Here is a 27752-nt window from a genome sequence, read left to right as displayed (position 1 = left end):
GTCAATCCTCATTTTCATGTGCACTAAAGAAAAAAAGTAATGTCATTAAAATGACATATTTGCAAAAATATGAAATTTTATTTTTTCTCCTCTAAATTGCATCAATTCCTGAATAAAAAAAACTGTGGGGTCAAAATACTCCTGACACCCCTCAGTGAATACATTAAGAGGTGTAGTTTTTAAAATGGAATCATTTGTGGGGGTATTTATCATTCTGACACCTATGAGCCTTTACAATCTTGGCTCGGTGTAGGAAAACAGTGTTCCTCAAAATGCTGAAAGGTAATGTTAAATTTGTACGTCTCCAAAAAAGGTTAAAAAGAAAAACGTTTTTGAAAACGTGCATTCAGAATAAATTAAACAGGTGGAAATATATAGCTTAGCAAACGTTTATACAGTATGTTTGCACATATTTGAGATATTACAGTTGAAAATGTGAAAAAAGACAATTTTTAAAACATTTTCCCAATATTGGCACTTTTAATAAATATACACAAGTTCTAGTAATCTATTTTACCCCCTAAATGAAGTACAATATGTGTCGAAAAAAAAAGGCAGAATCACTTGGATATGCAAAACCTTTACGGAATTATGATATGTTAAGTGACACGTCAGATTTCCAGAATTTGGCTCCGTCACTAAGGGGTTAAACAGGTTGACAAAGACCGCTGTACCGATCGAAACGTCGCTTTTTACTTGTGGTTACTACAATAAAGGATATGCTTTTATAGCTTTAAAAACATTTTCTACATTTCCCTGATGTGCTGCTATCTGAAAACTTTTCAGTATCGTTCAGTATAACATCACAGCCATCAATTAAATGATGAATGATAATAATTCAACAAATTATACTTGAACAGGGATTGGAGCGCCAGGAAGATAATTTGCATAATCCCAGGGCATTCTGGGAAGATTGAAGAATCACTGTGATTGGGAAGATTGCTGGCACGGAAGACAGTCATCAGAATAGAGATTGGAGCTCCAGGAAGATCATTTGCATATTCCTGATGCATTCTAGGAAGAGTCACTATGAGTGGGAAGATTGCTAGGTTGAGCCGGGTATAACTGTTTAGAGAACATCACCAGATTTTACACCGGTAGCATCTTATAGGTTATATATCATCACTACAATTCTTGACTTTTAGAAGTGAACTTCAACTGACAACATGGAGTGGTGAGTAGGCATATGGTTATGGCTGCTAACCCCCTCCATGCTACAACATATGCTATATGTTTACATACCTACCAGAGGAAAAGTCAAACTTCACCTGCCAAAAGTGCAAGCTTTTGTCTCTATTGAAGGAAAAGGTGCAAAGTTTTCAGGAGAAAATAGCTACATTGAAACTCATTAAGGAAGATGAGGATTCCCTTGAGATAGCAGAAGTAAGTCTTGAATATGTTGAAGGAAAATAAATGTTCAGTGTACCTGCAGAAGCAGAGAAATGGAAGCATGTGACCCAAAAAAGGAGGAGGAGCAGGAGTCAGTCAGCACCCATACTGCTCAGAAATTGGTACCAGGCTCTCACGCAGGAGAGGAATGAAGAGGTACATCAATAAAAGACTTTGCCCACAAAAAACTGTGTAGCAAGTCCTCTTGGATGGAGGAAAAGAAGTGTTGTGAAGAAAAGGAGAGTGGTAGTTGTGGGGGATTTGCTATTGAAAGGAACAGAGGCCGCTGGGGGATTTGCTATTGAGAGGAACAGAGGCCGCTGTTTGCAGACCTGACACCTCACGAGAGGTGTGCTGTCTTTCAGGTGCACAAATGAAAGATGTGTCTGATAGACTATGAAGACTCTTCGGTTCGGCAGACAACTACCCATCCCTACTAATATATGGGAGCGACAAATGATACAGTTGCAAGGTCCTTTTTTGCAATCTGTAGAGACTTTGAAGATATCGGCAGGAAGGTGACGGAACTAGGGCCACAGATGGTCTTATCTATCCTCCCAGTGGATGGCCATGGAATAAGAAGATGGAAAAGGATTCTAGAGGTGAACAACTGGCTACATCGATAGTGCCATCAGCAAAGATTTGGATTTCTAGGCCACGGAGTGAATTACCTATATTATGGGCTCCTTGCTAGAGACATGTTGCACCTTACAAAGACAGGTAAATATATATTTGGCAGGCGCCTTGCTACACTCTTCAGGAGAGTTTTAAACTAGAACCAGATGACAAGGGAAATGCCATGTAAAAATATACAGCTAATTAACACATTTGAGAACCTTGCTATTTGAAGTGGAAAGAAAGAATAAAAGACAAAAAATTCAGAAGGAAAGTAGAGGAGCAAGAGACACAGATCACAAATGCATAGAGCATAGGAAACAAACAAGGGGAATTGAATCTTCTAACACAGGAAGAGAAATATGTCATAGGTATCATGGAAACTTAGTAGAATGATACACATGATTGAAATACAAGGCTTGAAGGATACAACTTATTTATAAGAAACAGACCTAAAACCAGGGAGGAGGTATTGCATTAGGAAAACCTACATCTGCACAGAGATTTAAGCTTCAGAGAATAGTAGAAGGTTTACAGGATGAAATTAGTGAATTGGTTACCGGTAAATATGATGTTGAGAAGACCGAACTTTTGAATTCCTATTTTGTATCTGTTTTCTCTCAGAAAGTAGATGTAACATTAACTGATCTTTCCTGTGCTATTGGGGGAATAAAAGAATGCAGTCCATCTATAAACAGAGAGATGGTGAGGGAACACTTCGCTAACTTGAATGAATATTAAGTCTCCAGGTTCTGATTAATTACGTCCTAGGATACTAAAGGAAGCAGCAGAAATAATTGCTGAACCACTCGCCATACTCTGAAAATTCATGGAGAACAGGAGAAGTCCAAGATAAAAATTGCTGTTGTCAGCCTAGAGGATTGAATGAGACGCTGTCATTTGCATCTTTTATTTAGTTTCATCATCTTATAGTATGTGATCGTTTGGGCGGTTTATGTGTGCACCTTTATGTATTGAAGTTTAACCGTTTTATAACTTGAGTAGGTCTGATCATTTGGTTATACACACTTATCTGGCTATGCACCATCTTTATGTGTCCATAGACAATTGCTCCCCTTCTTCCATACCATAACACTTACTGTGGCCCATGATGAGGCACTGCGTTGACGGCTCTTGAAGATCCAGATTCCTAGCTCGCTTTGAACCTCCAGGCATGTCATTGGTGCTGGGTAGATCAGCTATTCAAGGTGTATTCGGCAGCACCTTTAGCACATTTGCAAGTGGGTTCCGGCATGTTAGTGGTAGTGGGTGGAGTCGGCTGTTCGCGCTAACACACGCTGGTAATTCTCCTACCTGGGTGTGTATTGCAATGGGTGTTCCAGAGCTTTCTCCTGGATGGGCTGGGCGGACCGCACCTCACAGGGAGGTGGAATTGAAGGGGGCTATAAGAGTGGACATCCAGTGCAATGTCCATTTGTTCCCTTAATTTACCATCAGGGCTGGGCAGTGGTATTTTTGAGTAATGCCTTTCTAATCTTGCATTCTAGCTGTCACCACCAGTCTATTATCCTTTCTGAATGGCACAATTGACGTGCTACAGTGTTTCCCCGAAAATAAGGCACCCCCTGAAAAGTGCAGAAGTCCCAAATATAAGGCACCCCCCCATAGTAAGGCATAGTAAAGTGTGTAGGCAAGTCAAGAGGCCTGTCCCCTGCTGCCATCCCCGTTGTCTCCTACCTCCAGATGTATAGGTAGATCTGCAGACAGTCTGCTGTTATCCTGTCCCTGCTGTGCTGTACGAGTGTGCTGTTGTGAGCTCCCCTTGCTGGCTGGAAAAGTCCACACTGTACATTCTGTTCCTGCTGTACATGTCTGCTGTGATGAGCTCCCCCTGGTGGCCGGAAGCTGCAATACCATCCCTGCTTACAAGTGGTACAGGAACTTCTGTCTGCAGACAGGTACGTTACTTTACAGTTCTGTGTGTGAGTCAGGCACCCTGTGTGTGATTCTTAAGGCTGGGTTCTCACAGAGCGTATTTCCAGCGGAAATCTCGCAGTTTGGCCACAGCGATAAACAGCGAGATTTCTGCTGGGAAAGCGCTGCTTCAAAACCCACGGCACTTAGCCGCTTGTTTTGAAGCGACCTGGCTGCACGCTTTTCCGTTTCTGTGGCCGGTGAATCCGCACCACAACACCGGCTTCTCCCAGCTTTGCCGTGACAGATTTGCTGTCCCATGTGGACAAGATTTCTGAGAAATTTCGTCCACAAAGCTGGCCAATTGAGGGATTAGCGGCCACAGACGGATTTGCCGCGGTGAAATAAGACACCCCCTGAAAATAAGATGTAGCGCCTATTTGGGAGCAAAAATTAATATAAGACTAGAAATCTAGTGGACATCGTTCCTTATGATCTATTATTAGAGAAATGCATTGAGCATTATTGAGAGGAGCTATTGTAGCTCAGTTATTAGAGCTACACTAAGTGGCGTAACTTGAGTTACATTTAGCACAATAAAGTAGATTTGAGTAATTCATAGCTGGGCTGTCATTCAAGCTCTGATTGGCTGAGACAGTCAATGAAGGGCTGTGATTGGGCATCGAGCCAGCGCCGACAACCAATCACAGCACTCTATTGCTGGAGGCGGTGTTCTCAAACCTGGCCTACGGCAATAGACTTGGGAGTGCAGGGGAAGCCCGGATCAGCGGCAGAGACCCGGACTGCAACAGTTAGGTGAGTATTACTTTCTTTTTTTCTATATCTAGCTAGCGGAGACTGATTTTCAGGGCAGGGCTTATATTGCAAGCCCTCCCCCCAAACATCGGTGAGTGGTTAACGCTGCCAAAAACGCGTCACCAAGTGTTGTCGCGTTTTCAGCAGTGCTGAAACCGCTGCCCATTCATTTCAATGGGCGACGCATGGCTGAAAACGCCCAAAAATAGAACATGCATCGCTGTCAAAGCGCAGCATTGGAAGGCGCTGCGTTTTCAGCCCTGTGTGAGCAGCCCCATTAAAGTGAACGGCAGCCTTGTACAGCGTTTAGCGCTGTACAAAACGCCCTGTGTGAGGGAGGCCTTACAGTATATTACATAGATGGCCATTCTTCTACCAGCCCCCAACATCTTCATATTATAATGACAAGTAGAGGATCTTAACTATATTCCTAGTATGGGAGGTAATTGGGACTGAATGGAATGACAAGCTGATTAAGTGAAAAAGTAAAAATAACGGTACACAGATCTATATCAAAAAGTACATGTATTTGTCTCCAAGCCAATTCACAGCATGTTCTTACAACAAAACACACATTGTTCTCTCAAGAATACACATATAAAGACAAGCAGAACAACACCTCAGTATTCAGCTCTTTAGAAATTGTAAATGTTACAAAAACATTTGCAAAAGAATAGCATTCTGTAAAGTGAAAGATTATAATTTACCAAAAAATAAATAGTTGTAACCTAAGAATAGATTTGTCTCTAACCGAGGTAATATATGCCATCTTCATGTCAAAAACTTAAAAAGTAATGCCACAGCTGAAAAACCACTGGCCTGGTATAAACATTCTGCCAGTGTCATCTATTGAGCAAGAGTGCGTATATGGATCTGATGCATGGCAGCTATGATATAATATATACTAAGCCCGCTACTACTGGAAGCATTTCCTGACAGCCTTTAGAAGACTGTAAAGAGGTTGTCAGGAAGTGCCGAGAGTTGTGGGTCTGCAACAGTTGGAAGACATGAAGTTGCCTTCTACTGCTACATGTGGAGCGTTGTCAGGAGTATGCCGAGTCTGTGTTAATGAGCAGACACAACGAACATTCAATTAACAGCCTGTTGATGCATAATTAGATAGCACCGTATAGTTTGTTTTTTTATTATTAAAGCATTTTTTTAAAGCAACATTTTCCAAGCAACGAGCTTACCGCAAGTGTATGAAAAATCCATAACAGGTTATAGTGCAGGAGTTTGCTCTGGCAAAAGGCAATTTTAAGCAGCTAAGGTCTAATCAACCAATGACTAAAAGCTCGACGAGTCAGCTAATTCATTATATTAGAAAGGGTTGGCCAAGATTTTGAAAACATTGCAGCTCATTCCCATTTACTTGAATGGGGCTAAGCTGCAATAATCAGCCGACGTCCATGGGCAAGAATGGTTCTACTTCTGGGCAAAAAAAATGAACTTTTTTAATCATGAGCAAAAGTTGTATGTGTGATCTCAGCTATAGGGCATATTTGCACGAGTGGATATCGGCCAGCGTTTTCACGGTCGGCCGATATACACTACCATCTGATGATTCCAATACATTCGATCACACAGCGTAATAGCGCCTGGCCAATACAGCGTCGGGCAGGGAAGATATTTCCAGGACTATCTTTCCAGGTCGGCATACGGCCACTGCCATAGACTCCTATGGGAGCCAATGACAGCTGCCGGAGAAGGGAGGGAGTTTAGCAGCAGATGTGTGGTGTTTGTTCCATAGCTAAGCTCCCGCCTCCTACTCGCCCGTTGTCTGCAGCCACCAATGTGGTGGGATGGGGAGGAGTTTAGCGCCACCCCGTCCCCTCCCTTTGCAAACAGCCAGTGTCCGTTCCATAGTTCGCGGAAATGCATAACTCCATACACACTGCAGCTGCTCAGGATGGTATTAAAGGCTCAATTCCCATTCAAGTGAATAGAAACTACCTATAATACCATCTCAGGCCACTGCAGTGTACACGGAGCTCTGCGTTTCTGGGAACACATCTGCTCCGTACACCAACGTAGCTGCCCCACTGATTAAACTATTGATAACTTATGAGAATAGGTCATCAATAGTTCAGATCTGGAAATATTGTACTTTAAATGGCATTTACTTCCCAAGCAATGAATTCCCACTGATGAATCGACAATGTCCATCTCCAAGACTGTACATGTCATAAGTGACTATAACTAGATCACACGTTAACAGTCATGTTACAGCACTAATGGTCAGCACAGTTGGGCTCCGCCACTATATACACATGGGTTATTGCATTTACTCTCCCTTTTGATTACGTAGTTTACCATTTCTTTTTTATGCCCTGATTAAGCTGCCCCTTGCCACGAAAAAAAAAGCCCCTATACCAGTTCTACAGGGTGACCCAGCCTGCCACATTACATACACTTGTGGGACCTCTGGCGTAACTGTGGCCCACACAGTAAAAGGGAGGTCATTTTGGGAAACTACACCAATCCTGATAGATATAAAGTAGCCATTGATGAGGAGTTAAGACTTACTAATTTACTTAAAGCATTACATGCTCAGAGGAAACATCTGGCAGATCTAGTTGGAAAGGGAACTCCCAAAATTACATTTTACACCATGACAAATCAGAAGTCTTCTTGCAGTCAAATCAGGGGAGTCTGGCAGCTGTCAATCCTACTAATCTGGAGAACTATAGACCCTGGTGGTGATCTTCAGCAAGCATGTGGTCTGCTTGCACTTAGCTCTAGCCATTTACACATTGGTATACTGTAGGTTTCTGGAAACTCCCACTGATGTCAGAGCAGTCATGTAAAATAAAAACTAGGACCTTCACTTAGTAGTTTGACCAATTATAAAAGTCGACTGATGTGAAACCCCTATGGTCTTTTATAGTGGTTCTATCTGACCACTGAGACCCCACCAATCCCTGGTGCCATCTCCAGCAATCCCATAGAAATTAATGGAGGCGTAGTGCACAAGGTAACCACGGCTCCATTCATTCACGGACCCTCAGTACCCCTGTTGTCCAGATCAGTGGGAATCCCAGCAGTTAGACCCTGCACCAATCACTTATCCCTTTAAGGTTCACAAAGATTGGTTTAGCTGACAAAACGGCTGCCTCCACCGTGTATAGTTAACAAATACACCATAAGGTGCTGCTGCATGTGTGTTGCAACAAAGTCCCTTTTAATAGTCATTAATCAAGCGGTAATCTCTCCTGACTAATGAAGCAAAAAGTGCTCTATATAGTACAGAGTATGCTGGTGTCTTGAAATACTGTACTTCTGAAAATATAAATCTATAGTTATAATGCGGTATAAAAGTGCAATGCTACTTGGTAGCAAGAAGGGGAAGAACCTCCAAATGTCAGCTTTAGAGGGAAAAATAATCCACAACTTTCTAGTCCGACAGGACGCTTCCGGGAGTGCCCAACGCTGCACACACTTACTGCATCAGTTTGTCAGTCTTTACCCAGATACATTGGGAGAAATCTGAAAAATCAGCATGGCACAAAACTACTAGTGTATTAGATTAGATTGACAAGAATAACTTAAAATATGGGGGTGCTGGAGACCAGTGCCCTCCAATGCTTTACATTACAACGATGAACATAACTTAAAAAGGATACATACAACATAGAGTAACATTTTTTCTCAACAAGGGAGACAAAGAAAAAGCAAAAACATGGAGGCAAGAAGGTTCCTGTACTTAAAGAGAAGCCTCATCAGGCTGGACTAATAGTAAGTGCTGCATATCCACAGTGGCAGCAGTCATTTTATGGCCTCCAGCCCATGGCCGGCACAGAGATCTGAGCTTGTACAATGGAATCTTACAGATTTCTGAGGACATGCTAGTTTGAATCTTGGCAAACATGACTACAACCACTGTGTCCGTGTACAAACGGTACAACATAATATAGCAAAAGCTGCCAATATAATGTTTTCAGAAATCATTTCTAACTGCTTGAAGAACCCAAGCACAAAATATTGGTCTTTTTTTTTTTTTTTTTTTTAAATAACTGAAAAAAACCTTGGCTGTCACCAGCAACAAAAATATTTTTTTATACTTGCTCCTGAACTAAAAACATATGGATTTTATAGCAGTGTGATAATGAAATAAACATAAAAACTAAGTAGAATGCAAATTAGTCATTCAAATTTCCTTTCCTGAGACTTTGTGTGAAAGGCAGTGCAGGATTTTCAAAGAAAACCTTACATGGTTACCAAAGGATTGCAGACTAGAAACAAACTCAAGCAGCTTGTTTCTACCACGTATGCAGAATTCTCCCATAGGCATTAAAGGGGTTTGCCAACTCTTACTGATGACCTGCCTTCAAGATGGGTCATCAGTAACTGGGACCGCCTGCTGATCAGCTATTCACCAGGCCGCCGTTTCAGTATATAGATACCGAAGCAGACCACTAATTTATTATGTCGGGCCGCAGCACAATATACAAACACAGCTCCCATTACACAACATTTGGAGCAGTTTGCTTCGGTCTCCACACACTGATACAGCTGATCGCAGGTGTCCCCCTTCCCGATCAGATCTTGATGACCGATCCTGAGGATAGATCTCTAATTATATAGAACTTAAAAACCACTTTAACATATCAAACTTTAGTTGCCCTTTTTTAGAAGCATTTCTTATCTACAATTAAGGCCTGGCATATGCATTGGTAGTCTAAGACACTGCATGCTGACAATCTAACTGGCTGGCACTGCCCATGTGGGCAGCACTGGGTAATCTGAGCAGTGTGGTGTCTAAGACTAATGATGCATACTAGCGCAGTGTACATCAGGTAGTCAGAGTCTGGTGCAGCCATCTTTCTTTGTCTAGGCCCACTGTGTTGCTTTCAACGCATTTTGCTCACCTTTGAACACCATTATTACAGTTGACGAAGTCTATTTTACTATGGCTAAATACACTGCATTACTTGCCATGTCCACAGCTGCTAGCACAATTTAACATCTCCACAGCTGAAATCTCTAAATTATCCCCGCTGGCTTGCAATTAGAAATTTGCATTCTAAGAAGTGCCCAACTTATACAAAGGCACTGCAATATACCCGATGTAAAAAGATCTAAAGTCGACACTAATTTGTTAACCGTTTCCAGTAGTAACCAACAGAACAGAGAGTGGGCTCGGCTTATAACACAGGATTAGTACAAGAGGGGTAATGCAGAGTATTTACAAAAATACAATACAGTAGATTATACTTCTTCAAAGGTGACATTTTGCATAGAGACGGTCAAAACTTAGCTGTTAGAGACTATGGACACCTTTGAATGCTTCTTTGCATCGCATGTACTTTTACAAAATCGGAAAAGAAATTACAAAAACAAAATAAACCTAAGTTTAGGATTTGCACTTAGATTAACTTTGAGAAGAGGCGAGACTGGGGCTGCAGACTGAACAGTCAGAGCGGTCTGTACGGAAGGAATCGAGCTGCTTCTACCATATTACATGCAATCTGCAGAAACCAAAACGGAGGAAATTTTTAAGAAAAACTAACTGCAAATCTTTAACTTCTGAGGCACATGAAGAACAATAGAAAAAAAAAAAGTGTTCAAAAGGTGGCCATAATCTACATACAGTTTAGGCGCAGTGCTACTATAATAGCATGACTACAGTATACTGCCATCTTTTAGATTTTTCCCTCATGTTTTCTCATCTGAACTTAAGGGTTTTGTATTTTCTAATCAAAATAATTTGGAAGCCACTTGTAGATAGAAGCTCCTAGTGATGTACCCTCACCTAATGGAAAAATACAACATGGATAAACCAGAGTCAGGCTGACTACAAATAAGACTTGGCCAACAAAAATCACGTAATCTGCCTTCAACCATTAAAACGGTTGATGGGTTCAAACAGACATTTGGCTTTGGGGTTAAAACTTAAAGGGGTTGTGCCAGCTTTAAACCATTGATGGCCTATCCACAGGATATGCCATAAAATAGAAGGCTGGCAGGAGTCAGCATCCCGGGACACATACTAATCAGCTTCTAGCTAGGTCAATGTACTCATGCGCGAAGCAGATTTCTCCAGGGGGGACACAGCTCCGTTTCCACTGCAGTGACTTGATATCACAGCAAAGTTACCATTTGTTTCAATGGGAACTTTGTATTACAAAGCGTGGTTACTGTAGTAGAAAAGGAGCTGGATGCTTCCTGCATGTGTACATTGGCATGGCAAACAGCTGATCAGCGGTGGCTCCGGGTGGTGAACGCCCACTGGTCCATTATGTGATACCGTATCCTGAAGGTAGGCCATCAATAGTTTAAAGTTGTGCAACCCTTTTAACAATATAAGGTAGTAACCAATAGAACTGAGAGAGGTTAAGTACTTAATTTCAACTTCTGCATGCCATGACTACTAGCAGAAAACATACATCTAATATTAGAGTAGGATGATGTAAGCGAAGTGAAGATGGCCATGACTATATGAAGGCGCTATAAAAAGTCCAGTAGAAAAAAAAAATATATATATATATAATTTAGAAAAGAAAATGCATTCTGTGTCTACAATCTTCTTTGCAAATAACTGGTGGAAACTGTAGTTCTGCAACAGTCGAGTACACTGTAACCTAATCAAAAAACAGTCTTGTCAGAAGAGCATCTTCAAGATATCAATGCAGTAGCGGACTTCCATCCACAATCAAACCAATCCAGAGTCTTTGGCCATGTTGTAGAAAACCCCTTTTTTCTGAAGAAGATTGCTTGGAGAATCAAACTCCACAATTTGGCCTTTGTCAAGGACCATCACCCTGAAAACAAAAAAAGAGAGATACATGGTCATTAAGAAGTAACCGCAGCACATCACGCTTTTGTAACACGGTTGCAGAAGTAAAAAACTGTAAATGTTGCACTTTTCATAATGACCATTTTAAGGGGAGAATTAAGTAAAACAAAGCGTGCCTAACTTTTCAAGTGAATTTTCGGAATAAAGTGTGTGTACATGAGGAATAAAACTAATCTGTCCATTATTTGATTGTATCCTATATATATCACCAGTTTTCCCCTCTGCAGGTCGTTTCTGTAATTCTCAGTTTTCCCAGAGCTGCCGGGTGGAGACAAGCTGCTATATCGTCTCTATAAACAGAGCACACAACATAGACAAGATCCTGATGTCCCCATCACAGTATCATATACAAAGAAGCAACAGTATGCAGGACATTATGCCAGCAGCACAGCTGTGAATCCAGCACTGAGGTAATATACAACACTTACTAAAAGCTGCAGCAACATCTGTGTGTTTTTCTGCATCTGTCTCTCTGCTTGCTGCTTATATAAGGGAGCTGCTGTAAAGTGATCGGCACTTCAGAATGATTTTTCAGCACAAAAACATTTTAGGTAAATCAAGTGAATTCCCCATTTACTAGTTATCACAGTGGCCATCGCATGAGCACAACTTTGTTGAAAAAATTAGTGATCATTTAAGATCAAGATCCAATTTTCAAATCTTGCACTAAAAAGATTGTCTGCCTTGGACCATCCTTTATTAGAATGATCCCCTGATAAGCAGATCACAGGGTGCCTCAACACTGGGGACCTCATAGATTGGCGTTCGATTGTGGGGGGAACTCAACAGGAACTGTCAATTCCCCTGTAGTCCCACATGAAGGAAAATTAAGCATTGCACAGTTCCCATTAAGATCAGAGAGGTAAATGGTTAAGTTCGTGTTGTACACTGGTATGTAGATGTAGGCTCATCCTTTCTCCATCTCCTGTCATGGCTTAGGAATGTCTAAAGAGACCTAAAGATGTCTAACTCTCCATACATATAGAAAATAGAACGGTGTATACCAGGATCCAGTTTTTATTCCTGGGAATTACGTGTTTGCAGTGACACGCCTTGAGGTGTTAACATATGTTAAACCATTAGCTCCTAGAGCCAATCATGAGTTCTTATGCTTACAGGGGGCATGTATTTCAGATCACAGGTAAGAGAACTGTTATATACATTGTCTGCTTTGTAATAAAGCCAGAAGAGCTTTCATTGTCGGATGATACAGACTGTGTCAGTGATCGGTGTACACGGCTTCTCTTAAGTTGGTACCAATGAAACACTATGAAATCCCTCTGATGATTTCCCTAACACACCCCAAAATAGGATATGCTGCATATTTTTTCTCACCCAAAACGAAAATCGCATGAAAAACACGCAAGTGTGAGAAATCAATTCGTTTTATACACTCTGAATTACGCACACGATGTGGAGCATATTTACACACGTGTAAATGAGCCCTTAGAAACATAATGCATTGAAGTGGTGGGACCTCCAGAGCAAGAGACACTAGTTTGTAATCAATCCCTGCTGTAACTAATAGGCGAGACTCTTACATGGAAGGAACCCTCTTCTATTCAATCAGAATTCCCTAATACAGTATTTAAAGGTATATTCTGGTCATAAAGCGTTTTTTTCCCCCTCAGTTTTTACCCACCCAGCGGGTGGGTGAAAAGTGATGGATCGGTGGGGGTTCCAACCGTTGGGACTCCCACCGATCCCAAGAAGGGAAGCGCGAGTCACGTTTTACCCACTCGCCCTCCAACCTGCAGTGCTGACCTGAACTGTATAATATCAGTTTCCATGGAGAGAGGCTGTGTAATGCATGCAGCCCCTTCATTCATTTCAATGGGCTGTGATAAAAATGGCCTAGTGCAATGCTCTGCTTTTTAGGATGCAGCCCATTGAAATCAATAAAGTAGCTGCGGGCATGTGTAGAGCCATTCTCTATGGAAAATGATATAACAGGTCAGATCGGAGGGTTAAGTGGGGTAAAACTGGCCCCTGTGATCTGGGGATCGGTGGGGTCCCAGTGGTCAGACCTCCACTAATCCAACTGGAAAAAAAAAACAACACTTGGTAACTGAAATACTCCTTTAAGTATAGGCTTTTTAAAAGAAAACACTCCCTTTAAAATCGCCTTTCAATGGATCTTTTGAAAGCAGTTGTTCCAGAGTTGGCACGCACCTTCCCACCTCCTGCCCCCCATTGAGAAACAGTGCTTTAAACAAATAGACTGGATTTTAATTTCTAATCTTCAGACTGCACCAACAATGCTACAAATCTCAAGAGTACCAATATTTAGATATGCATACCTTGTATAGTCCATGATTGTGTTGAGTCTATGAGCAATAGTTATTACAGTACAATCTTCAAATTCTTTTCTGATGGTAGATTGAATGAGTCCATCAGTCTCCAGGTCCACAGCTGCAGTGGCTTCATCTAGCACCAGGATTTTTGTCTTACGAAGAAGCGCTCTTGCCAGACATACAAGCTGACGCTGACCAATGCTATGAGAGAGAATACAGAATCAAGTGCTGCCATGACTATATCTACAGGAGCAATCTTAGAGGACTGTGTTTCCTTAAATGGATTCAATTTTTAAGTAAATAGGCTGCCAATGTGTAAAAGTAACAGGAACCGTACACCGGCTGCTGCAGCCTGTAAGCATTATGTTGTGGGGGAGACCCAAAGCTGCAGCGCTGCTGGACAAAGAAGGGAGCCGGGAGAGAATAGGCTTGTTATGTTTACATGTGGGGAGCCTGTTTACACACTGGTGAAAGGGGTTGTGCAAATTATTTAGTTTTTAGGTGATTATTACAGGTCACTGCTGTCATTCATTAATAGCACAACTGCTGATTTGTGTATAGTGAAACACAGTACAAGTCACTTACAAACCTGCAATCTGCAAGTTTAAGATAGAGAATACCACAAAAGGGATATTTAATTGATAATGTCGCTCACCTGAGATTTTCCCCACCCTCCGCACACTCATGGTTCAGCTTATCAGGAAGACCCGAAACAAAATTCTTAAGATGTGCAAGCTCCAAGGATATCCAAATTTCTTCATCTGAATACTTTTCAAAGGGGTCAAGATTCATTCTAAGAGATCCCGAAAACAAGACTGGATCCTGCATACAAAACATCAGTAGTCAATGGGCTATATTTTTGACACATATGGCGGGAGATTTTCCCAGTGTTTAGACTGTTCATAATATTTTTTTTGCTTTTGGCTGACCTACGGCAATAGTGTAGGGAAAGGTCAGTGAAAAGTTCTGATATTCAAGTAGTGCTAGATTCAAGATATTAACCCCTTCATGACATGGCCTATTTTGGGCTTAAGGACGCAACAATTTTTGGCGGATTTTCTTCTCCATTTATCAAAAGTCATAACTTTATTTTTCCGTCGACGCGGCCGTGTGAGGGCTTGTTTTTTGCGTGGCGAACTGTAGTTTTTATCGGTGCTACTTTTGGGTACATAGACTATATTGTAAAACTTTTTTTTTTTTTTTATGATAGCAGGGAGAGAAAACGCATCAATTCTGCCATAGATTTTTTTTATTTTTTTTTTTTACAGCGTTAATCATGCAGCATAAATGAGACATTCCATTTTTTCTGCGGGTCGGTACGGTTACAACGATACCAAAATTCTTACATTTTTTTTAGGTTTTCCCACTTTTCTGCAATAAAAACCCTTTTTTTGGAAATCTTTCTATTCTAAATTGCTGCATTCAAAGTCCTATAACTTTTTTATTTTTCGATGTATGGAGCTCTATGAGGGCTTATTTTTTGCGAGACGAGCTGTAGTTTTTACTGATACCATTTAGGGGTACATACGGCTTTTTTGATCACTTTTATTGCGTTTTTAGTGAGGCAAAATGCTAAAAATTAGCATTTTGCCTCAGTTTTTTAGCGTTTTTTTTGCGTGCACAGTCAAAAGCATGTGCAACTTGTACACGTCGTTACGGACGCGACAATACCAAATATGTGGGGTTTAATTTTTTTTTACCTTTTTTTATGCTAATCTGGAAAAAAGCATAAAAAAAAGGGGTTTTTTTTACATTTTTTTTTTACATTTTTCTTTTCTTTTTTACATAGTTTGTGTCCCTCTGAGGGACTTGCAGCACTGTGCCTATGATCGCTGTCATAAGGCATGGCAGAGCTACTGCTCTGCCATGCCTTATCGCTTATACAGCGATCATAGGCATAGGCAATACAGGACGCCGGTGTCTGGCGTCCTGTTGCCATGGTGACGGGCCGGGCTCTCACGATGACATCGCGAGTTCCGGCCGGAGACACAGAGGGAGCCGCGCTCCCTCTGTGAACTCTTTCCCTGCCGCGATCTACTTAGATCGCGGCAGCGAAGGGGTTAACAGCGGGGGGCGCATCTCCGATGTCCCCCCGCTGTTGCAGCGGGACGCCGGCTGTAACTGACAGCCGGCTCCCGCTGCGGGATAGCGCGGGATCACATATGATCGCGCGCTATCTCCAGGACGTAAGTTTACGTCCTGTTGCGGGAAGTACCAGGCTGCCAGGACGTAAACTTACGCCCTGCAGCGGGAAGGGGTTAATGCATATGATGTTGGCCACTGAGAACATAATGCTTACAGAGTGGATTTCCAAACAACTTCCCTCTATAGTGAAAGTAAAAAAATATATATATAAAAAAAAACCCAAACTTATTCATGCAATAGATAGTAAAGTCTCCCTCACACAGGCGTTTTTGTACACCGTTTAGCGCAGCTTTTTCGGCACAGCACTAAAGGCTGTATACCACTCATTCATTTCAATGGGGCTGCTCACACAAGCATTGAAGCACAGCATTTCCAACAGCGATGCATGTTCTCTCTTTGGCAGTTTTCGTCCCTGCGTCGCCCATGGATATAAACGGGCAGCTGTTTTAGCACTGGTGAACAAGGTGAATTATCTGTGCTAGGAGTAGTACAGTAGTCAATGGGCAGATGTACCTGTGGAATGATGGTGATCTTAAATCGGAGATCATGCAGACCAATCTTTGCTATGTTACAGCCATCTATAATGATCTCTCCAGAGGCAGCCTCATTGATCCGAAACAGTCCAAGTGTAAGAGAAGACTTCCCGGCTCCAGTCCTGCCAACAATCCCAATCTGAAAAAAAAGCAGAAATAAAATAATATTTTTTAAAAGTGAAATAAAAGACAAGCCATCTTCCAGATCCGTACAAGTTTCCACTTTCATCTGCTGCATCTAACTTTTTCCCCCTTAAATTAGGAGAAATTACCAGCAATCCTATAGGGACTTTATTTGACATCACTGTATAAACATAACAAGGAAATGGAATTTGTCTGACAAATGCTTCATCTTTTGTGAAACTGGGGCTGCAGGGACGACCGCTCAGTAAGCACCTTCCAAGCACAAAGCGCAGTTTGAAATATTACATTTTGTATTAATACAATAATGGACAATAAAGTACAAAACAACCTTCTAGTATCACAGCTAAGCAGTACTAGAGGGAGAGGCACAATACAGACGACCGACTGTAGTCATGTAATTTTCATGGTGTGCACTACAGATCTGTATCATGGAGGTGCCTTATTATCCCACAGAAGCAGCACCATTTATCCACATTAAAAAAAGGTTTGGTACCTTGTTGGCCAGTAGAACAAAGTGTTACTGCGCTCAGTAAGAGAAATCTTGTCGCTATGATATCTTTCAATGGCCAACAAAAAAAAATTACGTTTGCAGCTCGCTATATCATCATTTTTTTTTGTTAACTATGAAAAGGTATCATAGCTACAAGATTACTTTGTTTCTCTACAATCAGAACGGACCAGACTCCTATAGGCTTCATACGACATGGATCTTGAATATGGTTGTGCGCATTAGGCCAAAGGGTTATATATCAAGGAGGCAGCAATCTTAGAAGGTAACCTGTCACGCCTCCCTACAGCACCATAGACTAGGTTACGATGCTACGATGTTAGGGGACGTAAATGGGCAGCTGGGCGATATATTTTTTTTTATCCTCACCCACTCCCTGGTTTTCCACTCTGAAATCCACAAAGGATGAAAATCTGACTCTTTTCGGATTGCCATATGCACACTCTCATGGGAGAGCGCGCGCACTAGAATCTGAGAAGAGTCAGCTTTTCATGTGGCGTATGCACTGTAGTGGGTGGCAGCACAGGAACCAGGGAGTGGATGAGTATATAAAAAACACAAGCCACCTGGCTCCCCATTACTTCTCCTAAGGCCACCAAACATCCATAAGCAGCAAAGTAGTAAAAATGGAGACAGAACCAGGATATTGTCACAAATGGTCATGCTGGCCAGTGCAGCGCTGACAGGCACCCTAATAGGCACTTACCTTCTCTCCACCCTGCACTGTAACATTAATGTTTTTTAAGGCCAAGTCTAAATCTTCCCTGTAACGCAAGCAGAAACTTCTGAACTCAATTTTCCCTTCATGAGGCCAGTTGCTCTCTGGTGTCGTCTGCTGCAGAATCCATGGAGCCTAAAATAAAGGACATGCGGTCAGGTCAAAATGTAAGGTGAAATATACTGAATAGAACACAAGTGTAACCTAGAGTTAGGCAACTTTCACACGGCTGATAAAGTCACGAGATTCATGCGTTGCAAGACCCCAAATGTGAACCCTGTGCTTTTGAATGGAATCCTACACATAAGCAATGTTTTTCCCGTATTGTGGCGGGGAAAATCGTGGCATGTCCCATCTTTGGGCATTCCCTCAGAACCCCTAGCATCACATGGTCCATTGTTTTCAGTGGGGCCAGCGAAGCATTACGCTGCGTGTGATATGTCCACGAGTGTGACGCAAGGTTTCCCATTGAAAACAATGGGATACTCCACTCAATTTTTCACCGCAACTAAAAGCTGTGACGGAGTATCGCTACTTCCCTCGGGGTCATTGCATGTTGGCGAGAGTGATATCGTCCAGAGTTTCACGGCCCGATATCGCACTCACCTGTGGGAAATTAGCCTAAGGGCACCATTACGCAAGTTGTGCTAATGATCACAATTTGCTGGACTTGCAGGTTCAGCCTGGAAATTACTATAGATATTGCCCAAAGACTTTACTAAAGCTCCAGGTTGCAACGCAGAGTTCCCCGTAGTCCAAATACTTTTAACCCCTTCCTGCTCCATGACGTACCGGTACGTCATGGAGTGGCGGGGTATGTATGAAGAGAGGTTGCGTGGCAATCTCTCTTCATATAGAGCGGGCGTCAGCTGTTTAGTACAGCTGACACCCGCAGGCAATTGCCGCTATCGGCCGTTCGCAGCTATTAACCATTTAAATGCCCTGAACAATGTTCGGGGGTCCCGCACGCGCCCTCCCCCCGCGGTGAGATCGGGGGAGCCGTGCAGGTGTCATGGCAGCCGGGGGCCTACTTACCAGATTGCCTATCAAGCCATCCCCGTGGGGTGGCTTGATAGACTGCCTGTTAAATTGCAGTATAACGTAAGAAATGCACTTTTTTTAGTTACCCTGTCTCCCAGAAAAAACGCAATAAAAAGCGATCAAAAAGTCGTTTGTACTCCAAATTTATACTATCAGAAACTACAAGATATCCCGCAACAAAATTGCCCTTTCTCAACTACGTCGACGGAAAAACAAAAAAGTTATTGCGCGCACAAAATGACCGCAGAAAATAATTGAAAAAAATTAAATGTCTTTTAAAAAAATAAAAAAAAAAAAAAGTAGTATAGTAAGAAAAAAACCTATTCAAGTTTGGTATCGTAGTAATCGTACCGACCCATAGAATAAAGTTATGTCACTTTTGTTGCCGTTTGTGCGCCGTACAAATAAGACGCACTAAAAGATGGCGAAATGTCGTTTTGTTTTCATTTTACTCCACTTAGAATGTTGTTTAAGTTTTTCAGTACATTATATGGTACTTTAAACATCACCATTGAAAAATACAACTCGTCCCGCAAAAAACAAGCCCTCATACAGCGACGTGGATGGACAAATAAATGGGTCACAATTTTTTTGAAGGGGGGAGGAAAAAACGAAAATGGAAAAAGAAAAAAGGGGCCGCGTCATTAAGGGGTTAAAGTTCACATACAACTTTAAGGGGTTTTACGGGATACATATATATATTTTTTGGAGATTTATTAAATCTCCCATAAACTTGTAGAGTGGCTTTCACCATCCCAAAATGCACCCTCTGTATTCCCTGCATGTCACGTGATGTCCAGTAAACCTGTTATATGGGCTAAAACACGGTGGTCCCGCCCATATTTACGGGACATCACTGCTAACATCTCCTTTGGCGCTCTGACCACTCATGCATGCTCCTGTCATTTAGTAGCGGTGCTCTCTTCTCAGCAGTGTTAGCGCTGACTAAGGCTGCCAGGCCAATGTAGCCTGTGATTCTGACAGGCTGTAAGAATGAGGTACCAAGAGCAAGCAGCGAAAGTTAGTCCTCCTCTCGGCCCCTTCAGTTAACTGCATTAGTATCATGCTGCCACTCCTGTCACTGCTCCACAGCTGTGCTCACATAGCCCTACTCCCCAGCTATAAGAGATCAGTCAACTGCTGGACAGGAGAACGAGGGAGCATTCATGCTATGCCAGCTGATGTGGGCATTTTCACCAGTAATTTGTGGGGGCATAGAAGGAGGGAACATTTCCTGTGGGTGCGGGCGTGGCACAGAAGGGGCACACATTGCCTTTTGGGTGGTCTTGCACTGATGGGCACATTTCCTTTGGGGGGGGGTGTGGGTCACACAGCTGCGGCACATTTACTTTGGGGAAGATGGATGAAAGAGCAGGGGAGACCTACATACGCTAGATGGAGTTTTCTTCACAATAGTTGGTCAGTGGAGCTCAGTGCTAAGGTTACAAGCATGGGAGTTGTGTGTAGAGCCTGGGGGAGGAGCTTATATATAGCATGTACAGCTAATCTGCATAACAGCCCCGCCCCTCAGATACAAAGCATAAAACAAATTGCTATCACAGGAGCCGGGAAAATTACTTTTCCCAGTTCATTGGGCTCATCAGGTGTGCTCAGGTATGGGAACATGTTCTGGTATTTTTTTTCTCCATTAACTCCGACAACCCCTTTAAGATAAAGTAAGGCTTCGATATAAAACTTCCGATGAGTATTTTACAACACAATACTGTCAAAAAAAGGTACCAAAATAACCAGGACTACTTATAGGGACTCCAAGAACAAACATGGAAGGGTCTCGTATCTTTTCAGATAACATAAGGCATCATAAAGCCACTTAGAAGGATGCACTTTACCTCCTGCTCCAGATCGGCATATTCTTTTACTCGTTCCACTGCCACAATATTAGTCTCCAGTTCTGATGACATTCTTACCAGCCAGTTCAGGTACGTTGTCACCTAGGAAGTGATGTCAGACACACAAAAAAATTATGTGGTACATATGTAGAAGTTAGATAAAATATAATGCAGGTTCATCATATGTGATAAAATGTTCCTCCAGTAAGATGGAAGATTCTGGAATCAACATGCCATGCATTTAGAAGGAAAATTCCACAGACTTCTACTGGCATAGTAAGTGTTGTGTTTAGTGATGCGATTGTGTCTTTTTTTTTTTTTTTAAACAGACGCCAAACATTATGAAGATAGAGGGGAAACCGAGTCAATGGGGCAGCCGCAGTTGCAAAACTACATAGCCCTGCAGAGTTTACAGTGTGACAGGTCTTCAAGCTGGGTTCACACATTGAAGGCACCTTTGCAGTTTGCTGAGGTTTTTTTTTTTTTTTTTAAAAGATGGTATTTCTTAGATTTTATTATTCCTATTATTAATCTTTGTTTTGTTTTTAACAGGGTGCCGATTTCAGATAAATGCAACAATAGGAGGACAACGGCATGTGCTGCAGGCATACATTTGGTAGGCTAATACAAATCTGACAAGGGCCGTCTGTTCATCATCATCTGTTTACATCTCCATTTCATGGTACAAAATTGCCCTGAATACTGAAGCTTTTTAGGAAAGCTGCATTTTTTTTCCTGGGAGAGGTTCATGAAATCTCTCCTCCTACAAGAGGAAAGCCTTTTTTTCGTGGACCATAAGAGAAAGTTTCTTTACAAGTTTGCTTTATTAGAGCACCTACAGAGGTCCATTTTTCATGAATGATTTGCCTGTTTTTTCACTACAAAACTAAAACTGTAAAATAAATCTAAAAACAGGATTGATAGGAACTGCAGAAACGGGCTTACCTGTAAAGCATAGGACACGGAGAGCCCAACCAATCCCGGACTGAGTGTATGCCTAGCTATCACGGCAAAGAGGGAAGCAAAGAGGGCGATACAGTTTCCAACAAATTCCAGTCTTATTGCCAACCACCTGGGAACAGATAAACATAGATGTTACACAGCTGAGTCTGCTACCCTTTCTCTGCTATTTACATGTTGTGCCTAAGGCTGCGGTCACATGGGGCGGAAATCCCGCGGAATGACCACAGCGGGACCGCACGGAAATGCCGTGAGATTTTGGCGGCAGAAATGCTGCTTAAAAACTCACGCTGTTAGGCCTGGGTTTTGAAGCGGCTTCTCAGCCTGCATTACACTGCGGCTGTCTCTCCCCACAGAGAGAAGAGATGGCCACAGCAGAGACGGCGATTAAATTGACATGCCGCGGCTTTGAATTTCACACAGCATGTCAGATTCAGTTCGGCTTGGCTGCAGCGTGTGGATGAGATTTTTACAAATCTTGTCCACTTTGCTGCTTTATCCCAGGATAAAAATTGCCGTCAAAATTTCCGTGCAGAAAGTCCACTCCGTGGGACCCTAGCCTAAGGGTGCTATCACATGGACCGCTAGCGCTCACATTTGCCCGAAAACTGCTGGGCTGAACACACAAACACAGGTGTATCCCGAAATTATTGCAGCATTAAATGGTGCTCTAGTAACAGCATTAGAGATGAGCGAATATACTCGTTTAGGACAATTATTCGATCAAGCATCGCTCTTTTCGAGTAACTGCCTAATCGGGCGAAAAGATTCAAGGGGGGGGGGGGGGGCGGGGGTTGCGAGTGGGATAGAGAAAGCTCCCCCGTTCCCCACTGCTACCCCCGCTCCACCCTGCTGCCCCCCGAATCTTTTCGCCCGAGTAGGCAGTTACTCGAAAAAAAGCGATGCTCGATCGAGCAATTGTCCTAAACGAGCACGTTCGCTCATCTCTAAACAGCATCCTAAGGCCTCATGTCCACAAGCGGATCGGATTCCACAGCGGGAGCCCTGCAGAAACCATTTGCGGGTGATCGCGGATGTAATGGTTTTTCCGCGCAGATATATGTGGATGCACTGCGGATCATTTGCATGGAAATAAAGCCGCAACCTCACATCCCAGCCTTTTCCTACCTCTCTAACTGATTTTAACCTTCAAACCCACAGTTGAATTGTGGACTGTCCGCACCCATTGACTTTTATTGGAGCCCACCCGCACGGAATCCGCACTGAAACAAAGCATGCTGCGTTTTTTTCCCGCAGCAGGAGATCTGCAATTCAAATCCGCATGCTTAAATACAGTTGCGGATACCAATGCTTCCCTATAAGTACTTTGACTTGCGGATCTCCCGTGTGGATTCAGCAATTCAAATCCGCCAGTGGACATGAGCCCCAAGAGTCTGACCAAGAATCAGGTATAAAAGACCTCCTAAAAAGTACATGATGTAAAAAAGTACTCCCACACGTCACTGTAACCCACATGTACATGCAGGGGACATCAAGTGATGTACAGCACTGCAGAATAGGTCCCCCATGGTGAAAAACAACAAACCAGCTTATACTTTCGGCTCCCCCCGCTGTGGCCACCACCATCCATGTTTCCCCTCTTGTGTAGTGCCTACAGTCTAATAATGTTTACTGGCTGTAAACATTAGACAGGCGATTATAAGCTGGGTTGTTAATTTTTACCATGGATGACCTGTTTAGCTACAGAACTCAGAATAACCCAACAATGAGAAGAACAACTTGCATCACATACCTGTTGGAGACAATGCCGGGGTAATAAGCCCTCTGATTCTCATCTACTCTGAAGTCGCTAATCTGGATAAACTGTTTCTGCTCCCCAAATGCCCGGATGACACTAGCACCTAATAGTGTCTCATTGAAATGGGAATATACTGGAGAGCGGCTGACCGACTCCAACCTCCTCAGTTGTCGTGACGTTGCTACATAGAACCTCTGAAGCGGGAGAAGTCACAGAAAAGTAGTATTAGAAAGAATGATGAACAAAAGAAAAAGTGATCTGAAGCTTTGTTACAGGGAAGACACTACTGTTTCTTACATCTGTTTTTATAGAATGTATATGCCATGCAAGGGGCTGGCGTTTGTAACCAGACTGACAGTAATACAAAGAGGAATCGGACTGTTCCTAGCATTGCGAAATTAGGGATGGATTTATTAAGAATGGTTAAAGTTTACGGAAGCAGCGATTTCACAGTAGACTGATGTGACTGGGCGCAGAGCCGGAGCCGAGCACCGACTGTTCCTCTGTGCAGAGCTTCATGTGAAAGTCTGGGGGAAACTTTTCACAGTAAGTAAAATGAACTTCCTGGGCATTTGATATACCAGGGCTGTTAGTGCTTTTACTCGCATTCCTCAAATGCAAGATTCAAAGTTGCTCTGTACAGCTTAGATTCTTAACCCCTTAAGAACCAGGGTCTTTTGGCACTTCTAGGGATTTTACTGCTTTGTTTTTTTTTCTTCAGCTACCAAAATTTTGGTTGCGTTTTTTTTCTTGTGACCTATAGGACTATTTTTATATAATTCGACTTTTTTTGTTTTATTTGGAGTTAAAAGCTAAAACAAACCTAATTTTTTAAAATTTATAGTTAATTTTAAAATTACTATATTTATGCTAAAATAAAGTACAGGAATGGGCCTCCACAAATTTATCTCTCAAAACATCCAAAACAAAACAAATGAATAAGTCTAAAACTGACTTACTGGTATTTCCACCCTCCACTAACCGACCTCATCCTGACATCTCCATATCAGTGTGTGGCGCCACCATAACTCCTAGACAACATGCCTGCTGCCTTGGGGTCATATTTGACTCTGATCTATACCCCCTACATCCAATCTCTGGCCCGAACATGTCAGCTGCACCTCAAGAACATTGCAAGAATCTGCTCTTTTCTCACCGTGGACACGCTAAAAACGCTTACTGTTGCCCTCATCCACTCTCGGCTCAATTACTGCAACTCACTGCTGATCGGCCTCCCCTGCACCAGACTCTACCCTCTCCAATACATCCTGAATGCGGCAGCCAGGCTCATCTTCCTGTCCATCCGCTACTTGGACGCCTCTGCCCTGTGCCAGTCACTGCACTCGCTGCCTGTTAAATACAGAATTCAATTTACACTCACCACTCTCATCCACAAAGCCCTCCACAGCGCAGCGCCGCCCTACATTGTCTCCCTCATCTCAATCCATCACCCAGCCCGAGCTCTCCACTCTGCTAACGAAACCAGACTGAGCACCCCTTTAATTCGAACTTCTCATTCCCGCCTCCAAGACTTCTCCAGAGCAGCACCGGTCCTCTGGAACGCACTACCAAAGGCTACCCGAGCAATCCAGGACTCGCAGAACTTCAGGCGTGCTCTAAAAACGCACCTCTTCAGGGAGGCATACCGCATTCCCTAAACAAACCCCTCTGTACTCCGCCTGATAACATGCTCCCTGACCTACTGACTGCAATCCCTGCTAGCCATCATAAACCACTCCTGCAGTCATCCCGATTCTGCCGTCACACGGCCAAATAGCTGACCATTGTCTATGTGTATAGCATCCCTCACTCTCCACCTCGCCATACTGTGCACATCTCCAGCCCTTTTCCCTCCGTATCACCCCATTACTTGTAGTATGTAAGCTCGTTGGAGCAGGACCCTCACCCCTATTGTTTCCATCAACTGATTACTATGTAACCGTGGTTCTGTAATGTTTGTACTTTTGTCTTTCTGTATCCCCTGTCTATGTAAGCGCTGCGGAATATGTTGGCGCTATACAAATAAAGATTATTATTATTAATAGTCCTGGATTACTGGGCACATATGGCGACAGTTTTGGTTGGCGTCGGGTCATTTTCATTATATATAATTTTTATTTATTTAGGTTTTGTTTTGCTTTTTAAAACATTTCAAACTTTTCCACTGAAACCCAGGCATCTGTAGGACCCCAGTTACAGGAGAAAATATCTCCCCGTCGTGAGACAGTAGTCATTAACGGAGCTGAGACCCTGCAGCTCTACTGTAGCAGGGGACACCGGGCAGTCACGCAATTGCTGGGTCGAATAGTGGAAGCAATACTTCCCCTTTCTCTCTGCACTACATAGAGCTCACTGAGAGCTATGTTACCTGAAAAAGGAGTTGTCGTTAAAAACCACTTCTGCCTTCATCTCTGGGGGCGATGCGGCAGGCTGCAGTGTCCTCAGTGTTCACAGAACTCTCCTTCTGGTGATGGGGCTTTGAATACCCCACCATCAGCAAAGCAAGTGCTTGCGATTGGCTCACCGTGGCTCAGCTAATCAGAGCTGGCGCTCAATGAGCCAATCACAGCCAGTGATGTCATTCACTGAATGGCTGTGAATGATCAAGCGCCAGCTCTGATTGGCTGGCGCTCAATCGAATCACAGCACTCGCTTGCTGGAGGCCGGGTATTCAAAGCCCTAACACCAGAAGGACAGTTCTGTGTCAGTACAGAGGACACAGCAGCCTGCGGCAGTCTGGGTACCGGCGCGAGAGACTCAGACGCCGCTGGCTAAGTATTGATGATTTATATATTTTTTTTCAATTTGCTGGGGCAAATAGGGGTAGGGCTTATTATCGGGGGGAAACGGTATTACTGTGACCAAAGACTAAAATGTGTTTCAACTTACTGTAGTTAACTTGTCTCTACAGTGAAAACTTGTAATTTACATGGATTGCTGAATACTCACCTGTATAAAGAAGTACAGGAGACCCAATGGTGGAATTATGACAGCAACTATTGGGGTGGCAATGAGAATTATAACGCATGCTCCGATGACATTAAATAGCGATCCCATAAACATCTTAATGATCTGTGGAATCATCGAGTCAATGGTGTCCATTTCCTTGGAAAAACGGTTTACAAGATTTCCGCTAGGAGTCCGCTCAAAGAAACTCATTGGAAACCGGAGGACATTGTGAAGTAAATCCATGTGGAGATAGCGGGAAGCAAGAACGCCCCCGAGTGAGACAGTTGTTGAGTATCCAAAGACAGCAATGCCTGTGAAAAAGGAGACAATTCATATAGAACTGATCACTCGTGAAAACAAGGACAGATTTACAAACAGTGGAGATGGTAATGCGGTTACTAGTTATATTACAGCAGTCAATCTGGGAAATATTGTTGGGCAAGAAACTTGGTAATGCCAACACATACTTGAAATACACTTATTTAGTATTGAACTCGGAGTCCTTCAGGAACCCCAACTGAGAGCGGTAGCACTAGAATAGGTTCAGTGGACACCATGTGCAATTGCCAGTCATAGGTCATACAGTTTATTCTTCATAATACAGAGATGAAACTATGTCATTATCTAGCAGACGTGCCACCGCCTTGATGAATTCCACCCTGAACAGGGTATTATCAAGTTGTTTTCCTTCTTTTGGGAAGGCATGAATGAAATTCCCATATATACTCGAGTATAAGCCTAGTTTTTCAGCACATTTTTTTGTGCTGAAAAAGCGACCCCCTCGGCTTATACTTGAGTCAGGGAAGGGTTTAACAAAAAAAAAAAACAGAAAACTCCATACTGCCCTCCTAGCCGGCGTCTTTGTCCCCGGTGGTGGTGCGGCAAGCGGCTTGAATTCCTGTGTTCCTGGTGGCGATGCGGCAAGCTGCTGGAAATCTCCCCGTTGTCATCCCCCGCCGTCCTCTCTGCTCGGCTCTGTCATCCCCCACCATCAACGCTGTGATTGGATCGAGCGCCAGCCAATCACAGCCAGCGCTCGATCATTCACAGCCAATCGCAAGCTGCTTTAGAATTCTTCTGCTGTCATCTCCCTGCTCGGCTTTCAAATCCCCCGCCATCAGCGCTGTGTAAGTAAGCTCTGTGATTGGATCAAGTGCTGGCTGTGATTGGGTGGCATTCAATTCAATCACAGCGTTTACTTACACAGCACTGATAGAGATGACAGAGCCAGGCAGAGAGGACGGCAGGGATGACACCGGGGAGAATTTACGCAGGTTGCCGCAGACAGAGACGCCGGCTGGGAGGGGAGTATGGAGTTTGTTTGTTTTTTTTACCCAGTGTATACTCAAGTATAGTTAGG

General features: G+C 43.0%; 1 protein-coding gene across 2 annotated transcripts in view; it reads right to left on the bottom strand.

Moving 5' to 3' along the window:
- Positions 1-5203: 5203 nt before the first annotated feature.
- The window catches only part of ABCC1 (ATP binding cassette subfamily C member 1 (ABCC1 blood group)), a 98353-nt gene continuing 75804 nt past the window's right edge, over positions 5204-27752 (bottom strand). For both annotated transcript variants that reach the window (XM_066576233.1, XM_066576234.1), the window contains 9 exons: positions 26393-26703; positions 23438-23637; positions 21670-21796; positions 20725-20826; positions 17822-17968; positions 16444-16602; positions 14441-14607; positions 13792-13986; positions 5204-11456 (listed from right to left, as the gene is read on the bottom strand). In XM_066576233.1, the coding sequence (XP_066432330.1) occupies positions 11348-11456; positions 13792-13986; positions 14441-14607; positions 16444-16602; positions 17822-17968; positions 20725-20826; positions 21670-21796; positions 23438-23637; positions 26393-26703 (1517 nt within the window). In that variant the 3' untranslated portion in view covers positions 5204-11347. The remainder of the gene's footprint in view (positions 11457-13791; positions 13987-14440; positions 14608-16443; positions 16603-17821; positions 17969-20724; positions 20827-21669; positions 21797-23437; positions 23638-26392; positions 26704-27752) is intronic.

The sequence above is a fragment of the Eleutherodactylus coqui genome, chromosome 8, assembly GCF_035609145.1.
Source record: "Eleutherodactylus coqui strain aEleCoq1 chromosome 8, aEleCoq1.hap1, whole genome shotgun sequence".
Taxonomy (NCBI): Eukaryota; Metazoa; Chordata; class Amphibia; order Anura; family Eleutherodactylidae; genus Eleutherodactylus; species Eleutherodactylus coqui.
The sequence above is the reverse complement of the archived record's forward strand: the minus strand, read 5'-3'. Positions and strand labels throughout refer to the sequence as shown.